We start from the raw sequence: 22,416 nt of genomic DNA, 5'->3' as shown, positions 1-22,416 counted from the left end.
AATGGACTAAAATGGCCCAGTGGTTAGGGCAGCGGGCTCACGGTCGGAGGATCGCGGTTTCGATTCCCAGAGCGGGCGTTGTGTGTGTTTATTGAGCGAAAACACCTAAAGCTCCACGAGGATCCAGCAGGGGTGGTGGCAACCCCTGTTGTACTCTTTTGCTCCAACTTTCGCTTACTCTTTCTTCCTGTTTCTTGTCCCCGACTTCCTACGCAACCGCTGAGCCTGGACGCGCATTCATCCATCCGTCGATGCTCTCGGTGTCGGGCGTCGACCTGCTTTCTCTTCTGGGGGTCTTACGAATAGCGAAGGACCACGTTTCGGACTTCTCCCAAGGGCGAAGCCTGCTTCGCTCAACCAACAAACAAACAGCAGCAGCAATTTCTAATAACCGCAAGAAGATTTTAACAACGAAAAATTTTTAAAAAGAAGAATTTAAAGAAAGACTAAGAATTTTTTTAAATAGATATTTAGACTCTTTATTTGTGCTTATACATATAATGGTTTACTTGACGTAATTTAGGATATAGGTCATTCAGAAAAACCTGCAAAATAATGAAAAATGAAAAAACTTTAGATATCTTTAAAACACATCAATATTAATCTATATATATTTCTTTACTGCCCACAAGGGGCTTAACATAGAGGGGGACAAACAAGGACAGACAAAAAAAGGGGATTAAGTCGATTACATCGACCCAGTGCGAAACTAGTACTTTATTTATCGAGCCCGAAAGGATGAAAGGCAAAGTCGACCTCGGCGGAATTTGAACTCAGAACGTAACGGCAGACGAAATACCGCTAAGCATGCCGCCTCTATATAATATACATAACGTATTCCAGGTAATATCCCTTTATGAAGAGATTTAAGTGTGTTATACAGATAAATATTTTACGCTAGACCTGCTTCTATTGCACAATTTGAATTTTATTGCTTGTACGGTGTCATCGCAAATCGGTATATTAGTTATAAGTTTCTGTATACTTCAGACTGGCCAATTTCAACTCATTTCGGAAGTGACACAAGTATGTGACAATGTTGTTGGTTGGAAGCACTCCGTCGGTTACGACGACGAGGGTTCTGGTTGGTCCGAATCAACGGAACAGCCTGCTCGTGAAATTAACGTGTAAGTGGCTGGGCACTCCACAGACACGTGTACCCTTAACGTAGTTCTCGGGGATATTCAGCGTGACACAGAGAGTGACAAGGCCGGCCCTTTGAAATACAGGTACAACAGAAACAGGAAGTAAGAGTGAGAGAAAGTTGTGATGAAAGAGTACAGCAGGGATCACCACCATCCCTTCCCGGAGACTCGTGGAGCTTTAGGTGTTTTCGCTCAATAAACACTCACAACGCCCGGTCTGGGAATCGAAACCGCGATCCTACGACCGCGAGTCCGCTGCCCTAACCACTGGGCCATTGCGCCTACACTTTTAACGCAATACATTTATAGGGATTCTTCCCGGGTGTTAAATATTTTAGAACTGCTTCTGTTCCATAATCAGTATTTATTTACTTCAACGATGAATTAGTAGATCTAAGTATAATTATTAAAATCGCAACAAGTAGAATTACTTCAATTCAAACACAGGGAAACAAGCAAGCTGAGAAATAAACAATGTGAATCAAATTAGATAGATAGATAGATAGATAGAGATAGATAGATAGATAGATAGATAGATAGATAGATAGATAGATAGATAGATAGATAGATAGATAGGCAGACAGATATCTACATTTTATTCCTAAAGATCCTTGAAAGATAAAAACTATGATGATTAGCTCGGCTCGACGAGGAGGTGGTGATCGTTAGAACACCTTCGATCACAAGTCCACTCAGTCGAGGGAATTGCGATTAAGAACAATGCAACTATTATATAATTAAAGCAATTGTTATATGATTAACTAATTTATACAAAACTATTAATATTTAACTTGATTTTTTTAATTGTCTTCACTGTGTGCAGCGTGTAAAGTCCGTCTCAGAATTCACAATAGAAATACGGCTGACCAATAATAATCCATTCTACTTGGAGCACAAGGCCTATAATTTGGGATACAAGGGACAAGTCGATTACATTAACCTTAGTACTCAACTATTTGTTATTTCATCGACGCCGGTGCGCAACTGGTTGTTATTTCATCGACCCCGAATGGATAAAAGGTAAAGTCGATCTCGGTGGAATTTGAACTCAGAACGTAAGGAAGAAAAAATGCTGCTAAACATTATACCGGTTTGCCACTTTCGAATGTCAAATAACATCCTTTCTGCTAAAGGTAAAATGTCTGAAATGTTGAGGGAGGGACTAGATGATTACAGCTGATACATATTCTGTAAGCCACCGAAAGGCAAATGCAGCCTCGGTGGAACTTGATTTCACGAATATCCAATAATATCGAGAGTAAACTTACCAACGTATACTGTGTCTTCGTCTCCATACAAACCATGATGCTTTATATCATGTTCGAAGATATGACATTGCTTTTTAGTAGCTGAATAATCGAGTGCACTACACTTCACGGCCAAACAAGTCTTCTCACATTCCGGTTTTGAGTAATTGTCGTTAACCAATTTTTTTTCGTCGCAGGTGCTCAGTGCCGCTCCTTTAATTACATTCCTTGCACCTGAAACTAATATCATATATATATTGATAGATAGATAGATAGATAGATAGATAGATAGATAGATAGATAGATAGATAGATAGATACAGAGACAGACAGACAGACAGACAGACAGACAGACAGACAGATAGATAGATAGATAGATAGATAGATAGATAGATAGATAGATAGATAGATAGATAGATAGATAAATAGATAGATTGATATAGACATAGAGACAGAGAGTGAGTGAGAGAGAAATGAAATAAGAATGGAGGAAACGGAAATCTAATTTTTGGGTTGTCCGGAAAGTTCGTGCCGATTTATAGTAGTTTACCTTTCGACTTATTTTAGATCATGGTTGCGTCCATAAAATAAGATTTGACTACACCTCCATTTAGAGCATAGTTTAAGCTATCTTTTCGCGGAAGAAGGGTTTTGTTCCTATAACCTGTGTTAATTCTGTAACCTTTTAAAATGGAAGATAAGAAAGTTCATTTTCGACACTTGATGCTTTGGGAACCAGACAAAGATTGCTGAAGCTCGGCTGGGATGTGTTACCCCACACTCCATAACCACCAGATATTGCTCCTTCGGATTTTCACTTATTCAGCTCTCTGCAGAATAGTCTTACTGGTAAAAATTTCAATTCCTTGGATGACGTAAAAAGATATTTTGATGAATTCTTTGCCATGAAACCACCTCAATTCTGGGAAGAGGGTATTTTCAAGTTAAAGGAAAGATGGAGACGCTTTGTGCAACAAAATGGTTCATATTTGGTTGATTAAAAAATGTAATGGCAAATATTTATTGACCTTTTTCTTTCCTTTAAAAATCGGCACGAACTTTCCGGACAACCCAATACTACCAGTACTCCTAATATTACATACTTTTCTTCAATTGATAGTAGTCTGTGTGTTCACAATCTTCTGATTTCAAAGTGTTGTTTGTAGAGGCATCTTCAGATAACAGGCTACATATATCATTTTTATTGTCATAGTTGAATGCTAAGCATTCCTTGATTTGCTGACATTTCTTTGCGCAGTTGTTTGGGTGTGCAGCGAGGTAAATGTAGAAGGGACTTATTTGAAGTAATGCTTGCTGGACACGGATAAATTTTCCAAAGCCTGAAAAGATATATGCAAAACGGTTGACGAACAAAGCAAGATGCTCCCCTCGGCGGCCTTGCTGCCAAGATACTACCTCCTTATGCAACATGATGCTGTTGCTAAAATAATACACAATGCCAATAAGAAAAAAGACTGACTTGAAATAAATATAGAGAATCCCCCTGTTATTGAAGACATTCACACACATCAATATAAGGAATACTGGTGGGACATTCCCATCAAAACTTCTGACAAGTGTAGATATAATTAGCCGGATAGGGTTGCTTGAGATGGGCAAGAATATGCATATACCATCATATAAGTCAGCGATGCGATTTGGAATCAAAACACAGATATTTTATTCGGTGCTTTAATAGCCCTTCTACGTCACATCATTACTACGCTAATTTTGTAGGCAAATTCAAATACATTCATTATTGATACTTCTTAGCTGCTTATCAGAAACACCTGATATATTAGATATATTCTTTTGTACTCTATGCACAAGGCCCAAAATGTTTTGGGGAAAGGGACCAGTCGATTAGATCGACCCAGTGCGTAACTGGTGCTAAATTTATCGACCACGAAAGGATGAAAGGCAAAGTTGACCTCGGCGGAATTTGAACACAGAACGTAAAAACAAACGAAATAACGCTAAGCATTTCGCCCAGCATGCTAATGTTTTTCTTTACTGCCCACAAGGGGTTACACACAGAGGAAACAAACAATGACAGACAAACGGATTAAGTCGATTATATCGACTCCAGTGCGTAACTGGTAGTTATTTAATCGACCCCGAAAGGATGAAAGGCGAAGTCGACCTGGGCGGAATTTGAACTCAGAACGTAACGGCAGACGAAATACCGCTAACCATTTCGCCCGGCGTACTAACGTTTCTGCCAGCTCGCCACCTTAAAATAATTGTAGGCACAAGGCCTGAAACGTTGGGGGAGGAGATAGTCGATTACATCGACCTCAGTACATAACTAGTATTTATTTCATCAATCCCGAAAGGATGAAAGGCAAAGTCGACCTCGACGGAATTTGAACTCAGAATGAGCGGCAGACGAAATACCTATTTCTTTATTACCCACAAGGGGCTAAACATAGAGGGGACAAACAAGGACAGACATAGGTATTAAGTCGATTACATCGACCCCAGTGCGTAACCGGTACTTAATTTATCGACCCCGAAAGGATGAAAGGCAAAGTCGACCTCGGCGGAATTTGAACTCACAACGTAACGACAGACGAAATACCTATTTCTATTTCTTTATTACCCACAAGGGGCTAAACACAGAGAGGACAGACATAGGTATTAAGTCGATTACATCGACCCCAGTGCGTAACTGGTACTTAATTTATCGACCCCGAAAGGATGAAAGGCAAAGTCGACCTCGGCGGAATTTGAACTCACAACGTAACGCAGACGAAATACCGCTAAGCATTTCGCCCGGCGTGCTAACATTTTTGCCAGCTCGCCGCCATGATATAATTGATATATTACTTGTACAGAATGATGGAGAAGAACCTATTTTGTTTCAAAATACCAATGTTACAAAATATGCATCTTACCTAGATTATCGCAATTGCCTTTGTAAAGAGAATATCCTTCGTTACACACGCATGAACGTTTCCTATGTATGATCCTGCATTCACTGTTTGCTTGGCATGGACCGGTTTTTATTATCTCAACTTTTCCACCTTTGCGACATATTGATTTTGTAAGACAATCAACGGAATATATTTCTTCGTGGAGCTAATAAAAAGAGCAAATCATTTTTTTGTTTCAGTCACTGAGTAAAATTGAACCTAGTACTTATTATTTTTATTAAAGTCTTCTACTTATTCTATCGAATTCCAAACCCCGCTCAGTAACAAGAGAGTTTCAATTTAGTCGCTCAACCTGCTACAAATGTCAACTGAATTGCGATCAAATCACACTGTCATCAATATAATGGAATTTCAGAAAAAAAAAGACAGCAGCTGAGATCAAACTTTTGTTTGTTTGATTAGGACTGACCCGGAGCTACACAGCAACAATAGTGGAGGCGCAATGGCCCAGTAGTTAGGGCAGCGGACTCGCGGTCGGAGGATCGCGATTTCGATTCCCAGACTGGACGTTGTGTGTGTTTATTGAGCGAAAACACCAAAAGCTCCACGAGGCTTCGGCAGTGGGTGGTGGCGACCTCTGTTGTACTCTTTCGCTCCAACTTTCGCTTACTCTTTCTTCCTGTTTCTTGCCCCCGACTTCCTACGCAACCGCTGAGCCTGGACGCGCATTCATCCATCCGTCGATGCTCTCGGTGTCGGGGAGTTGACCTGCTTTCTCTTCTGCGGGTCTTACGAATAGCAAAGGACCACGTTTCGGACTTCTCCCAAAGACGAAGACCGCTTCGCTCAACAAACAAACAAACAGCAACAACAACAACAATTAATCAAAAGCTGTCGCTTCTTTTTCATGACAATCCTATAATACATAATCAGTTTAATTTTTCTCGTAAGCATAAATGGGTAAACTTTAAAGAAACCGAGAGATATGTTATAATCACTTACCTTCATATAAATGCCGTTTTTGAAACAACCACATTCTGATGCCGAAACACATTCTTCTCCACTAAGAAAAAATCCGGGTTTACACACACAACCTTCTGTGTACCTCGTACAGTTGGGGGTCTTATTAATACAAGATGGCTGACATCTTAAGACTTTGCTCTTGTATTCTTGATTGTTAGGACAAAATTTCGCTGGAATGATAAAATCGGTTTTATACTGGAATTTTGTATAAAAGGAAAACAAAGCAGAAGGAAATACAATTTTCATCATCTGCAATCTAGTTATTAATTTCTATTCACTTTGAAATGAAGATATTTATTTGTATTCTGTGTGCGTGTATGCGTGTGTGTATGTGTGTATGTATGTATGTTTATACGTATGTGTGTATATATATATATATATATATATATATATATATATATATTATATATATATATATATATATATATATACTTTATTTTAAGCAGCAGAAAATTCAACAAAATCTGTTACTCTGAGTTTCTCGTTGCCGTTCATCAGACAGTTTTTGTTAGAATGGAACTGATATATCAATTCAATCTATACTCTTACAAACGCTACACCTTTAAAAAGAAATGGACTTGTTTGATTGGCCCTTTAGAAAAAAACGGTCAATCTTCGAGCGATAAACAAAAAGGTCAAAAATATATGTATATATATATAAAAACTTATAAAAAATTATAAAAATTATAAAAATTATATGGGGGCGCAATGGCCCAGTGGTTTCGGCAGCGGACTCGCGGTTTCGATTCCCAGACCGGGCGTTGTGAGTGTTTATTGAACGAAAACACCCAAAGCTTCACGACGCTCCGGCATGGGGTGGTGACGATCCCTGCTGTACTCTTTCGCCACAACTTTCTCTCACTCTTTCTTCTGTTGGCCTGCTCGCTTAGCCAGCGGGGTGGTGTCATTTGAAGGCTAAAACAATGCGAAGCGCATTGTGACCAGCGATGTGTAGCAACATCTGATAGCCTGGTCGGTCACAGTGATCACGGTGATATATATATATATATATATATATAATTTAAAATTGAATAGAAGGTCTGAAAACCACCTGATGAATGTCCTTAGAAGTGACAAGAAACAATTGTAGTGGATAACTTAATTTTATTTAATTTATATAAACATTTTTATGTATTGGATTAAGTCTTTCTTTGTTTGATTTGCATAATAGTGGTTTTGTCTCTAATTAATATTATATATATATATATATATATATATATATATATATATCTTTATACAATTGTAGGTGGAATACGAATGGGTATATATTTATAAAAAAGGAAGTTTGAAAACGCCAATATATAAGATAAATTTTAATTTTCTTCGAGATTTTACGTTTCGGTTCTTCTTAAAAAAACGAACCTTAGCAAAAATATTTTAAAAAGTTAAGTGTAATAAAAAAGTTCATAATTGTTTCTTACTTGTCTCAAAAGAGTGCCCGTTGTGGTGTTTTGTGGTGGGGTAGGGAGCATAATGGTAGTGCTTTACAACCAACGGTCACTTTCACGATTACAGCCAACGATTCTAGTCAACGCACAAGACAGCCGTTATGCTCCCCCTCCCGCATAACACCAAGACGTGGATTCTGTTGAGACTAGTAAGAAATGATTATGAACATTTTTATTACAATTAACTTTTTAAAATATTTTTGATAAGGTTCGTTTTTTTAGGAAGAACCGAAAAATGTAAAATCTCGAAGAAAATAAAAATTTATTTTATACAGTGGCGTTTTCAAATTTCTTTTTACAAATAAATAAATAAATAAATATATATATATATATATATAATATATATATATATATATATATATGTATGTATATATATTATTTATATTATTATATGATTGAACGCCCCGCATCCGTTCCAAGTAAGTTTTATCTTATATATATATATATATATATAGGGAGAGTTTACGAAAAAAAACAAAAGACGAAGACAGATGGTGTACAAAACAAACAGATGTATTAGTATAACGCTCGGGAATATAAAAAGTCTTTTACGTTTCGAACCTACGCTCTTCTACAGAAAGGGACACAGAAAAAACAAGGAGAGAAAAAAGAACAGAAAAAAATGTGTGTAGTGGCTAACGATCTATCATGGTGGGTGCGATGGGTAAATTGTCGTCATTTTATATTTTAAATTTCGCATATGTGCATTGTTTGTTTTTGATTTTGTTGGGCACCGTATGTGAGAAAAAAAAGCACCATGACGCAATTCACTCAGCCAAAAAATACGAACATTTCAGAGTGTTTGCGTGCCAATTTAAGGACAGTGCAGAGGATTTCGGAAAGAGTTGGAGGAGCCTAATGGTGATTACGAAGATACGGCAGCTCGGAAGATTTACTCTGATCGTTCTGATGAGAAAAGAACTCCTGAATTTGTTGGTGAAATCCAGACCACGATCCATCCAAGTCGATCTGGTCCATCGCCAGCGACACCAGAGTGTCTGAGTTTCTTATCAAGCAGGTAGTGCTTGATGAGAAAGGGCCAATTTATATCCCAAGCCATCAAGAACAAGAGGAAAGACTGTGCTACGAAGCTTTTGAACAAACTCAAGTGTCCCCTCCAACTGAACATGCTTTGATTTTTCTCAGACGACAAAAATTTCTGCTAGGGTCAAATGGTGAACACAAAGAACAAGCGTTGGCTTGCCGTGTCCCCAAAACATGTACCGAGAGTGATAAAAATCAAACATGAAGTCAACATCATGGTATTTGGAGTGATCTTTAGTGACAGCGAAGTTATGGCTCCATTCATCTTTCCACACGACCTTAGACTCAACATGGAAGCCTACATCAAGTGCCTGTAGGAGATAGTGCTATATATATATATATATATATACAAGAGGGGGTGCTGAAAAGTTCCTGGCTTTGGGTAAAAGAAAATACAGAAGGATCAGTTAATTATGATTCTATCCAGTATATTCCCCTCTCAGATTCACACACTTATTTCAGTGGTCCTTCAGTTTTTCTAAGCTCTGCAAAAGAACTCTGAAGTTTGGGCCCGCAACACAGCCTTTCGCGATACCCTTAAAAGCAGGAACCTTTCAGCACCCTCTCGTATATTTATATATGTGTGTGCGTTTGTGTGTGGTGTGTGTGTGTGTGTGTGTGTGTGTTGTGTGTGTGTATGAAACTTACGGCAAAATGTTGCGGATCTCCATTTGACAACAATGCTTGCTTTTCCGCAAACGCTTGAAAAGGCTTCAAGTATTTCACAAAGTTTATCTGCCTCGTCTTCTTTATTTTTCGCTGAACATAGACTGGCTCGACAAGATTTTTGCAATTTAGCAACATTTTCTTCACCAAGAGTTTGAACACATTTTTGAAACTCTGGTTTTTTAAAGATGGTATCACATTGCAATGGTTGACTGCATTCCACAGTCAATGCTTCGGACTTACAGCTGAAAATAGACAGCAAAAACTAAATGAACCATTATACAGAAATACCGTTTGATACATACAATTGTTTATAGTAAACAAATGACTACTACTTTAAAACATTTTCAGAGAGAAGAATTTTTCTGGAAAGGGCTATTATATTGTATGTAAGCACTGAAAAGTTCCTCTTTTTATCAATTCTTAAACTAGCAACGTTCCATAAACAAAAACAAGCATTCCATGAATTTCCGCCATATTGTAATTAATTTCCTCCTTAATTTTACTGAAGCATCTCTCCTACTTATATCATGTTGAAGATTTGGAAACAGAATGAAATAGTGCTCTACAAGATGACCCTCCCTTGATTTTTACCCCCTCAAAAATCTATTTCATCTCTCAATTTGTCTCCAATACTTTTAACAGCCCATAACAGCCCATATTCTAATCAAAGGACTACTTTATGTCCCTTCACACTTATAAGCCTATTTTTCAAATACATTATACTATTTTTAGCAAGATTTCGTCAGAAAATATCTCCACACACGATTTCGGCGTCCTAATAAATTATTGTTTACGTTATTTATTTGAATGTTTGAAAATACGGTCCTCATCTTATTTATTTCGTTGCTCATCACCGGAAAGTAAACATCCTCCCTGATGATACCCGGACATAAAATGGAGTTATTTTACATCCAACATCGCTTGAATGGTGATGATCTGAATTTAATGACCGGATTGAAACATATGTAGGATACTTTTATATTTATTTGCTTTGTTGATTCTGTTCCTTTAAATCGGTCGGATTATTGTGGGGAGTAGGAAGTGGTGGTATGTGCATGTATTTAGTATATGTGGTCGTGTAGACGCGTTCATATAGTTTTGCGTGCATGCCAGTATTATTGCGAGCGTACGCATCTGTATATGGGCACGCACGCCACTATGAACGGACATGCGTGCGCGCACACACACGTACATGCGCGCACACACACATGCATACACATGTACGCACATATTTGATGCGACTTACGGAGAAGACAGAAAGTGCCATCAAGCGCATGTACTGGGACGCTACGAGAATTCATCCGCCACTACGACTACGGATAAATTCGGTTTCAAATCCCGAAAGTGCGCCCCAAATATGAAAGGCCTTCAGAACTTTGAGACTGGCTCAAGGAACATTGTAAGGAAGATAAGGTTTGGGTATTATTCCAATCCCTTCCTTAAATCCTTAAACCTATTTCTTTACTACCCACAATGGACTAAACAAGAGGGGACGAAGAAGGGTAGACAAATGGATTAAGTCGATTACATCGACCCCAGTGCGTAACTGGTACATATTTAATCGACCCCGAAAGGATGAAAGGCAAAGTCGATCTCGGCAGAATTTGAACTCAGAACGTAGCTGCAGACGAAATACCTATTTCTTTACTACCCACAAGGGGCTAAACACAGAGGGGACAAACAAGGACAGACAAACGGATTAAGTCGATTACATCGACCCCAGTGCGTAACTGGTACTTAATTTATCGACCCTGAAAGGATGAAAGGCAAAGTCAACCTCGGCGAAATTTGAACTCAGAACGTAACGGCAGACGAAATACCGTTAAGCATTTCGCCCAGCGTGCTACCTTTTCTGCCAACTCGCTGCCCTAAATCCTTAAAACATCACCCAACATACACCTCCTCGCAGACGAAACAAAGAACATTTACCAAATAAACGCTTCCACAAATTCAACACTTCTTACAAGCGCCATCACCAAAAAGCTATAGTAGAAGACACTTGCCCAAGGTGCCACGCATTGGGACTGAACCCAGAATCATGTGGTTGGTAAGCAAGCTACTTACCACACAGCCACTTCTACGCCTATGTATATATACATGCATTCAAAGAAACTTATACACACACATATATATAAAATGGGGTGAGATGATGATGTTGGGAGGGTGGCAATGGTTGATAGAAGGACAAAGAGAAAGAGAGAGAGAAAGACAAAATTAAATAATTAAACAACAAGTTTGTTACATACGTAGTTCTGGGCTGCACTTGAAGTCCTTTTCTGTAAACCTTAATTATACCATTTGGTGTTGACGGCAAATCATCTTTCTTTCCATTACAGTTTCCGCAATTGCCTTCTACTTTTTCAGCAAATGATATTGGAAGTTTGATGTATGCTTGGTGTACACCATCGTACATTACCGTCAATCCCCAGTCTGTGGTTAGTGATATCCAGCCAACAGATAATCGAACTGTGAAGTCTTTGGTTATTAACGGTAATGATCTTTCCTCAGAATTTATCTGAAATAAATCAATAAATATGACATGATTAGATCTTTCTATCTTTCACTCGATTCAGTCGTTAGACTACGGCCATGCTGGAGGCACCGCTTTGAAGAATTTTAATCGAACAAATTCACCACAGTAGTTATTTCTTTTAGTATGTGTCTTTTGTCGAACTGCTAGGTTGCAGGGACAGAAACACACCAATACCAACTTTCAAGCTGTTCTGGGAGGACAAACACGAGTGTGTGTGTGTGTGTGTGTGTGTGTGTGTGTGTGTGTGTGTGCACGTAGCTCGCATGTCAGACGATCGATTACCAAAAAGATTGCTCTTTGGCGAGCTGCAAAAGGGAAAGCGCTCACAAGGCGGCCAGAAGAAGCGCTTTAAGGACACACTGAAAGCTTCTCTGAAAGCCTTCAACATTGACCATGACACTTGGGACCAGTCTGCTCTAGACACAGAAAGGTGGTAATCAGCTGTCCACAAGGGTGCCAACACATGCGAGACCAATAGGATCGCTGCTGCAGAAGACCGCAGAAAAGCCAGGAAGAACAGAGCTAACAACCCTGTAGCAGGCGCTACCATTCCCTGTCTACACAGTCAAAGACTCTTTCGGGCGCAGATTGGCCCCACTAGCCATCTGCGGACTCACAAAACAACCCCACCCCACCCCAGGATGACTAGACGGTCTTCGTCGCATCGACGGACAAACTACAAAAGTGTTCGAGATTTACAGCTTAAATATTTCATAATTTGTATCGCCTGAATGTCATGTGTGTCATGTAACAATGGCCATATAAGGAGTAAGAAAGGCAAAGACACAAAGCGACACATATCGGGCAGTGATAAAAGGAAGGGAGATAATCAAATAAGTATCCAGATTTTAAAAGCAACAACAAAGAAAATGAATAATATTACCAATATTGTATTGAAAGGCAAAAGTCGAATGGTGGTGTTTTCTAACTTCGTTTCCACTATACGAGTGACAGTGGGCTCTGAAGTAGAGTACTCCTTTGTTTTTATTACTTTAACTATAAAGCCTGTATAGTTGGTTCCAGGCAAGGATTTCACCAAAGTTTCACTGCAAGAACCATTAAACTTTAACATTTGGTCATCGAATGTCCGGTAAAACATTTTGCCAAACGTCATGCAAGAGCAGTCTGGTTTCGCTGTTGAAGACAGAAAAATGAAAATAATAGATTATAAACAGATTATTTATTCCATTTAACTAATGTTGTTGTTAATGCGGGGGAGCTAGCAGAATCGTTAGAATGTCAGAGCAAAATTCTAAGTAGTATTCCATCTGGCTTTACGTCCCAGGTTCAAATACCGCCCAGACTATCTTTGCCTTTCATCTTTTCGGGGTCGATAAAATAAGTACCAGTTGAGCATTGGGATCGGAGTTATCGACTAACACCTTCCCTCAAGATTTCAGGCCTTGTGCCTTTAAGAGAAAGTCATTATTATTATTATTATTATTATTATTGTTATTATTATAATTATTATTATTATTATTATTATTATTATTATTGAGTGAGTGAGAGGGCAGTGCATGCCATCAAAGTGACACTGGGGTTAAATATACGAAGCCCAGTATGCCCACCATGACTACCCGTCTGATAAGGGTACACTAGGCACATGCATCACAACAATATGTGCGCAACATGGTGATCTCATCAAGATAAACAGCGCATGGCCTTGCAGGTGGGGCCCAGTTAGAATTTTCTTCAAGTCGATTAACCCATCCCGTTCAAAAGATCCCTGAATAAGGGTTGTTTAAATATGTTGAACGGAACACCCATGTTTCCAGAGGTGAATTATTCAAACCCCAAAGAATCCCTGTCAACGCATGGCTATGATGCTCTCACACTAATTCTGCTTGTGATCAGAGATGCACATATCGTCAGCCACTAAGAGACATGCTCAACTGGTTAAGGTCAAACAACTGACAAGCAAATCTGTGGTATTGAGTAGAATATTTGCTGTAGCCCATCCTTTATACCAAGACAAAACAATGTACATGATAACACTTGCAATCAGTTAAGATCAGAGGCCATGAGAGCCACTGTCTGGTACTGCATCAGGGCATTTATTATTATTATTATTATTATTATTATTATTATTATTATTATTATTATTATTATTGCTGGTATCATTCAAGTTTATTGTTATTAATATTGTTTTTGTTGTGATTTCTATTGGGGTTTTTTTTCTTTTGTTACAAGTGCGGCGAACTAGCAGAATCGTGAGAGCGTCGGACGAAATGCCTTGTGGTAGTTCTCTCGATTCTTTAGGTTCTGAGCTCAAATCCTATTGAGATCTTTTTTGCCTTTCATTACTCCAGGATAACACCTTACCCTCTAAAATCATTGGCCCAGTACCTAAATCAGAAGCCATTGTTATTAAAAACAGTGGTTTGGCAGAATCATTAAAGAGACGAACAAAATGCTTTGCGACATTTATTTAGGGTGCTATACGTTCTGAGTTAGGATCCCACCGGGCCGACTTGATTTTTCATCCCTCCAGAATCGATTAAATAAACGCCAGTCAAATGTCCAGAAAAAATACTGGCTTATTACCTAAATCAAAAATAAAAAATTGTTGTTGCTGCGGTGGTTTGGCAGAAGTGTTTGAGTGTCAGACAAAATACTTTGTGGTATTTACTGTGGTTCTTTACGTTCAATTCCCGCTGAGGTCAGCTGTGCTTCATTTTTATTCGTTGTCACTATAATAAAGTACCAGTCAAATACAAGTTTCATTGTATCGATTTCCTCTCCCGTAAATCCGAAACCATTATTACATGAATATGGCAGGAGGAAAATGAAAGTGACAGAATATTAAAATTAACTTCATTTACTAGCTTATAAAAAGACAAAGTTTACCTTTATCGCAGCTTTTTCCAATAAAATAAGGAGTACATTCACAGGTGTAAGATGTTCCATTATTTATACAGCTGCCATTATTTTTACAAGGTCTGATGTGACAGGGATCAACTGTAGAAGACAAAGGAAGTGAAAGTACTTATAGATCACGAATCTTAGAAATAACGAAATGTATTTCTGAATTTACACCTAACACAAATTATTCTATTAACAGAAACTATTTTGTGTGTATGTGGAGAGAGAGAGAGAGAGAGAGAGACAGACAGACAGACAGACAGACAGACAGACAGACAGACAGACAGACAGACAGACATTATATAAAATCCGTTCTGTCTGTCTATGTGTGTGTCTTGTAGGATCTCGGGCATCCTCCATCCGATTGCGCTCAAATTTGATATGTAGATACCGACGGTATCGGGGCGTGTATAAGTCTTGAAAAAATTACAAAACATCGATTCCAGGTGAGAATGTATCGATAAAGCCCTGGGAACGTGCATTTGTACGCGCAAGTACATCAGCTGTTGCGATCAATACTACGCGTACGCGAAAGATGTCTATCGTTATTTCTTCTTTTCCTGGTGTCTCAAATTTAGGTTAAATCAGTGTTTCTCAAAGGGGAGGCCTATGGGACGGTCGGACAAGTTGTTTTGAGAAAACTTGGTTTAAATGTTTGACAACTCAGCACCGTCCATTGGACGGGGGGAGTTTTGCTCGTATACATATATATGTGTATGTAAGTGCGTTGCTTAAAATATCACCTATATTTCCCTCAAATCATACATTACTTTTATAAATAAGGAACAAAATATCAAATAATGCAGTCCTATGTAAATCATGTCTAAAAACAATTATGACACTGATATTGTCGGTGCGTTGTTCTTGATCATAAGTCTGCTTAAAGGGAGCTGGACTGAGCTAAACAATACATTTTTCACTTAATGAATACATATATAGTACATCACTGGATGCTTTGGATGGTTGTAAATCTAGATTATATGTGTTTCATATAAAAAAAAAACACTACATTGTTGCCTAGATTCGTTATTAGAAATCAGTAACTATAGTAATCTACTCTATATCATTCACAGATTATAGGCGACATTGTGTCATCAGAAAAATTTAAAATCATAAAAAAGTGAATATAAATTATATGGAATAACTTCACCCTATCTATAACACGTTAGGTGTTGTGCATAGCTGGGCATGAGTAGCTTCCATATGTGTCCGAAAATGTAAATGTGATTAGATGTACCTATGGAACAGTCTTTTCCTCTGTAGACAGGTGGACATTGACAATTGAAATCGTCATTTTCATTAGTGCATGTTCCTCCGTTTTGACAGGGACTGCTCGAGCAAGGTGGTTCTGGAAAAGAATTTCAGTGAAATCATGAGTTAGAAATAATGACTAATACAGAAGAAAATATTTGACAGTAATCTATTATTCTATGTTTTTACCCTTCAACCTGAAACAACATTCTGAGTTCAACCCCAACTCCTTAAATTCTTAGTTCAAATCCCTCCGTAGACAATTTTACCTTTGAGCCTTTACTCTTTTACTTGTTTCAGTCATGTGACTGTGGCCATGCTGAAGCACTACCTTTAGTCGAGCAAATCGACCCCACGACTTATTCTTTGTATGCATTAAGCCTAGTACTTATTCTATCGGTCTCTTTTGCCGAACCGCTAAGTTACAGGGACGTAAACACACCAGCATCGTCTTTTATTTATTTCAGTCATGTGACTGTGGCCATGCTGGAACACCGCCTTTAGACGAGCAAATCGACCCAAGGACTTTTCTTTCTAAGCCCAGTACTTATTTTATCGGTCTCTTTTGCCGAACCGCTAAGTTACGGGGATGTATACACACCAGCATCAAGCGATGTTGGGAGGGAGACAAACACAGACACCCAAATATATGCACACACATACATATATATATATACATATATACGGCGGGCTTCTTTCAGTTTCCGCCTACCAAATCCACTCACAAGGCTTTGGTCGACCCGAGGCTATAGTAGAAGACACTTGCCCAAGGTGCCACGCAGTGGGACTGAGCCGGGAACCATGTGGTTGGTAAGCAAGCTATTTACCACACAGCCACTCCTACGAGTAAATATAAAAGATATTACTAGTGTAGGCTTCAGGGAACTATTTCATTGCTGATTCCTATTAACAAGAGCTCGCACTTTTACTAGATTAATCGATTCCGGCTGTAGGCTATCATTCACCAAGCAGACATTCAACGAGGTCGAAACACCACAGTGTTTCGAAGTCCTCTCACAACGGTGAACAGGTGAATCAGGTTTGTTATGAATACACATCACCTAGAGGAAGGAAGCATCCTCCGGTGACGAAAAACAATTGCGGATTCGATATTCACGTCCGAAGATGCCAGAAAGGATTAAGAATGAATAGATATATTATTGAAATAAAGAGTTTTACATTTTCAATGTGTTTTACAAGAATTTTTATATGAACCAAGTCCTGAAACTAATGCTATTGCATTTAACTAGAATCTAAATCTTTCGAAAACACTGGCAATTGTCTTCAGTTAACTCATCTTTAAAAAAATAAGTGAATAAAAAATATCAGGTGTGTGTTTTATAAGCTTTGTCGTTTATGATTTTTCCTAAATGCAACAATCAATAAATATTAACTGCAAAAGATATGGTTAATATTTTAGGATAATTTTCTATCATCAATATAATCAATAAATCATTTAAATAATTTCCGGTGATGCTTTTTATACTTACCTATATTACAGACATCGCCTCTGAATCCGTCTCGACACTGACAACTAAACTCGTATCCATTGTTTTTACAGATTCCATTGTTTTTACAGGGGGAACTACTGCAGGGATCAACTATATTTTTAAAAAATAGATAAATGTGTATATGTACGTATATACATAAGAGATGAATAATTTGTTAGCTATTTACTATAAATAAACGCTCATGCTCTTGTGACATTCAGTGGCCCGGCCGTGTGGTAGCTTCGTCTGATGAGACACATAACGAGGCCGAAACAATGCGTTAGCAGGAAGTCCTCTTAAACTGATGAGCCAAAAGTGTTTAGAACACTTCTTCGAAGATCAAAAACAAGCACAGACCGGATATTAACGGTGAATCTCCCAGAAAGTATTATAATGAACGGATACATTAATTAAATTATTTAAAATAGATCATACGATATAATGGATGTCGTTTAATCAATTTAGGATGATGATATTTATACATACCTATAGAACAGAGATCTCCTCGAAAGCCGCTTCGACATTGGCATCTAAACTCGTAACCTTCGTTTATACAAGTTCCATTGTTTTTACATGGAGAACTACTGCAAGGATCAACTGTGTGAATAAATGAACAAAGATATATATATATATAACAAAATAATAAATAAAACATATGCATATATACATACATATATGTACGTACCTACATCTATATGTATATATACATGCATATATGGGTACAGGACAACAAAAAAAAACGTCCAACACAATGAGAAACGAAAACATAAAAACAGAACCATGGAAACTGACATTTTTTTTAAACAACGAAAAAACAGGGTGCAAGACATACAACACAAGGAAAATTCCCCTTTTTCAGCCGCCTCCATTTCGTCTACTCCGTGTTTCGAAGGTACGTGTGTGTATGTCTGTGTGTAAGAGGGAAAGAGAGTGTGGGGAGCGTATCAAACAACCATGTAAATAATATGCTTCCCAAAAATTACCTATTTCGCAACGTTTTCCTCGGAAGCCTGAATCACAAATACACTTGAAATCCTTCCATAAATTCACACATTTTCCTCCGTTTTGACAAGGATTCTTCTTGCAGGGCTCTGATGCTAAAAGTATAAGATATATATACATAGATATAAAATGAAGAGAGAGGGGACAAATTTCAGAAGTCAGTGTTCTTAATCACTTAATATATTTCACAGCATCGGAATACTTCACAGCATACATAGGCGCACTCATATATATATATATATATATATATATATATATATATATATATATATATATATATAAATTTAAAATAATAAGGGTGAAAAATTGAATATTAATTTGATTAATATCAATTTAAAACCAGTGGTCTAGCATATTAAAATCTAAAAGATACAGAAAAATTATATTACATACGCATAAGAGGGATGACCACTACGTTGAAATCCATATGCTAGAAGTAGATCCACTTGAGAATATACCTTTCTCAGTGGTAAGACCATAGCGGATCTACTTTTAGCATATGAATGTCCACGTAGTGGTCATCCCTCTTATATGTATATAAGTCATACGCTCAACAGGCCGGTTTCCTATGACCTTCCCTACTTGGACGGGATACCGGTCCATCACATGTTTACACATTTTTGCCAGCTAAGTGGACTGGAGCAACGTGAAATGAAGTGTTTTGCTCAAAAACACAACTCATCGATCGATCCAGGAATTGAAATCTCAATCTTCCGATGATGAGTGCCACACACTCCGACAGGTATAAATATTTACATAAATATAAAATATATAATTATAGAGGCGTTGGCGTAGGCGTGGCTATGTGGGAGGAAGCTTGCTCCCCAACCACATGATTCCAGGTTCCGTCCCACTGCGTGGCACCTTGGACAAGTGTCTTCTACCATAGCCTCTTGCCGACTAAAGCCTTGTGAATGGATTTGGTAAAAGGAAACTGAAACAACCCCAAGTGTGAGGGTTGTGTGAGTGTGTGTCTTTGTGTGTCTGTGTTTGTGTCTGTGTTTACCCACCACATCTATTATCGCTTGACAACCGATGTCGGTGTGTTTACGTCCCGGTAACTTAGCCGTTCAGCAAAAGACATCGATAGAATAAGTACTGGGCTTTAAAAAATAAGTCCAGTGGTCGATTTGTTCCACTAAAAACCGTTCAAGGTGGTGCTCCAGCTTTGCCGCAGCTAAATGACTGAAAGACTAAAAGAATATATTAAGAAACAAAAAATGTGAGTGTGTGTGTGCTTGTGTATTATGGTATTATGGTAGACGATCCTATAACGAGTGTGGGTATGACAGTTGCTTGCTTAATGAGTGGCTGAGAGATGAGTTCTTTTTAAGCCCACCTGATGTTACATAAATGTCTCTTCTCAGTTAAAGGTGATGCAGAATCACGATTTATGGCTTCTATACCAACATGTGCCGCTGCAAACACCCATAGAACGAGAACATTGACTGAATTATTGGCATAAATACGCTCTTCCCATTTGGTGATAATAAAAATTTAACCAGCTGTTCTGTATGCTTGCTTGCTTGTTCTTACATACATTGTTTATAAATATAAGGATGTATATATGCATGGTTGTTCTTTTGCATGTATATATGCGTTTGTGGAATCGCAATGGCCCAGTGGTTAGGCAGCGAACTCGAGGTCGTAGGATCGCGGTTTCGATTCCCAGACCGGGCATTGTGCGTGTTTATTGAGCGAAAACATCTAAAGCTCCACGAGGGTCCGAAAGGGGGTGGCAGGTGAACCCTGCTGTATTCTTTCACCACAACTTCCACTCACTCTTTCTCTCTGTTTCAGTTGTACCTGTATTTCAAAGGGCCAGCCTTGTCACACTCTGTGTCACGCTGAATCTCCCCGAGAACTACGTTAAGGATACACGTGTCTGTGGTGTGCTCAGCCACTTGTACGTTAATAAATGAGCTGCGATGTCACTGGTGCCAAGCTGTATCGGCCTTTGCCTTTCTCTTGGATAACATCGGTCGCGTAGAGAGAGGAGGGTGGTATGCGTGGGCGACTAGTGGTCTTCCATAAACAACCTAGCCCAGAGTTGTGCCTCGGAGGGTAACTTTCTAGGTGCAATCCCGTGGTCATTCATGACCGAAGGGGGTCACAACACAACACAATATATGCGTTTATTTTTACATGCGTATATCTTTTCATACAAATATTTTTGTATGCATATTTTCATGCATATACGTGTGTATCAATATGTAAAGAAATATTTCTAATTAATATATATTTTAACAAAATGACAAACTTTTACCAAAATGACGAATTTTACTAAAATGACGAAACTTTCCTTTGTTTTTTTTGTTTTTGTTTTAGTTTTTTTTTGTAATTTGAATCATTGCAATCAGATGCATGGTATTTAAGTAATGTTTGCGAAGCGATTTCGCCCTAATAGTGTACGATCTGCTTGGGGGCACTGGCTACATTCAATAGCCAATGGATTATCCTAACAGCATATCTACGTCAACTAGCAGAGAGTTTGCCATCTCTCAATGAAAGTGAACAGCATCCATACAAGACCAAACTTAACTAAGTGAATGTACATGTGAAAATGTTTTGCAAACTGTCGTGTGCATAATTAGATTGATGTATACATGTTTGGCGCATGCGTATTTGTGTTTGTATGTCTGCGATAGTTTCGCTTGGTTGTGTGTGCAAGTGAGTATACGTTTTTAGTTTTGAATCTATTAGTATGGCAGTGTATGCGTGGTTTAATATCAAGTCCAAATGATACCTACCGATGCAAGTTTTGCTTGCTAGGCCTGCCTGGATTTTTGACAAATCTCTAAACGTATTTATACCATAGATATATTCCTTGCTTGGATGACTTGCAATGGTTACCAATTCAGATCTAGGAACTTGCTTTCCAATACCGATGGCATAAATGTGAATCCCTGAGTCTTTTAGAATTCGAGCAGTGTGTTGTGTCTGCTCTGGTCTAGATGATTTTCCGTCAGTAATGACAATAGCAATTTGAGGGATATGCCTTCGACCTCCAGCCTCGGATTGAAATGCGTGTTTCTTAAGATAATCCAATGCTAAATGAGTATTCGTCCTTCCCCTATTGTATTGTATTCTGTCAATAGCGTGATACAATTGTCTGTGAGTGAAATATCTATTCAGATTAAACTCGTTTTTCAATCGGGTGCTAAATGTAATGACGCCAATTCGAACCTGCTTTCTAGAAATTGGGAAAACTGAGACGAGATTCTTTACGAATGTTTTTATGGTCTTAAAATTTGGACGTGTAATACTTCCAGATTCATCCAGAACGAATACAATATCAGCAACGGCCGTTTGGCAGGCTATAACAAGAGAAAAAAAATATGAAAACAATTTATTTATTTATTTACACTTAGGAATCACATAACATTATTTTTCTTTCTACGTATACATTCCCAATTCTTTAACCTCTTTTTATTCTTTAATAGTCAAGAATAACGATCTTTTTTTGTATTTCCTCGTCCTAGAACATTATTTGTTTCACGTTTTTTCTTAATATTCTTTCAAAAGCTTCAACTTTGTTTTCGTCAATACTCGTTTATAAACCATTTCATTGTGTGGACCATAGGTAACGTTTAAACAGCTCCCACCCTTCCCTTGTTTCTATGTGTATATTCCTTGGTGTTTTTGACATGTTTTCAAATATTTTCGTCTAACTTCAGTTTCACATTTATCCTTTTCAGATTTCATAAAAGCAGGACAGACCATGTCTGAAATTTTCTCTGTTCAATTAAAAGGAAGGTAAAGCACGTTGGACATATAGTAAAAGCACAAGGTATACAAAGACGGGAAGGAAAGGTCTAGAAAGAAAC

General features: G+C 38.2%; 1 protein-coding gene across 3 annotated transcripts in view; it reads right to left on the bottom strand.

The window, feature by feature from the left end:
• Positions 1 to 453: 453 nt before the first annotated feature.
• The window catches only part of LOC115209189, a 47,734-nt gene continuing 25,771 nt past the window's right edge, over positions 454 to 22,416 (bottom strand). For 2 of the 3 annotated variants that reach the window (XM_036500899.1, XM_036500900.1), the window contains 14 exons: positions 21,340 to 21,906; positions 18,571 to 18,684; positions 18,074 to 18,184; positions 17,588 to 17,698; positions 16,084 to 16,194; positions 14,832 to 14,942; positions 12,868 to 13,118; positions 11,698 to 11,966; positions 9,431 to 9,693; positions 6,270 to 6,460; positions 5,289 to 5,472; positions 3,495 to 3,731; positions 2,414 to 2,632; positions 454 to 545 (listed from right to left, as the gene is read on the bottom strand). In XM_036500899.1, the coding sequence (XP_036356792.1) occupies positions 532 to 545; positions 2,414 to 2,632; positions 3,495 to 3,731; positions 5,289 to 5,472; positions 6,270 to 6,460; positions 9,431 to 9,693; positions 11,698 to 11,966; positions 12,868 to 13,118; positions 14,832 to 14,942; positions 16,084 to 16,194; positions 17,588 to 17,698; positions 18,074 to 18,184; positions 18,571 to 18,684; positions 21,340 to 21,906 (2,753 nt within the window). In that variant the 3' untranslated portion in view covers positions 454 to 531. The remainder of the gene's footprint in view (positions 546 to 2,413; positions 2,633 to 3,494; positions 3,732 to 5,288; positions 5,473 to 6,269; positions 6,461 to 9,430; positions 9,694 to 11,697; positions 11,967 to 12,867; positions 13,119 to 14,831; positions 14,943 to 16,083; positions 16,195 to 17,587; positions 17,699 to 18,073; positions 18,185 to 18,570; positions 18,685 to 21,339; positions 21,907 to 22,416) is intronic. The other variant, XM_036500901.1, reaches the window with a different exon arrangement.

The sequence above is a fragment of the Octopus sinensis genome, linkage group LG3 (assembly GCF_006345805.1).
Source record: "Octopus sinensis linkage group LG3, ASM634580v1, whole genome shotgun sequence".
In the NCBI taxonomy this organism is placed as follows: domain Eukaryota; kingdom Metazoa; phylum Mollusca; class Cephalopoda; order Octopoda; family Octopodidae; genus Octopus; species Octopus sinensis.
The sequence above is the reverse complement of the archived record's forward strand: the minus strand, read 5'-3'. Positions and strand labels throughout refer to the sequence as shown.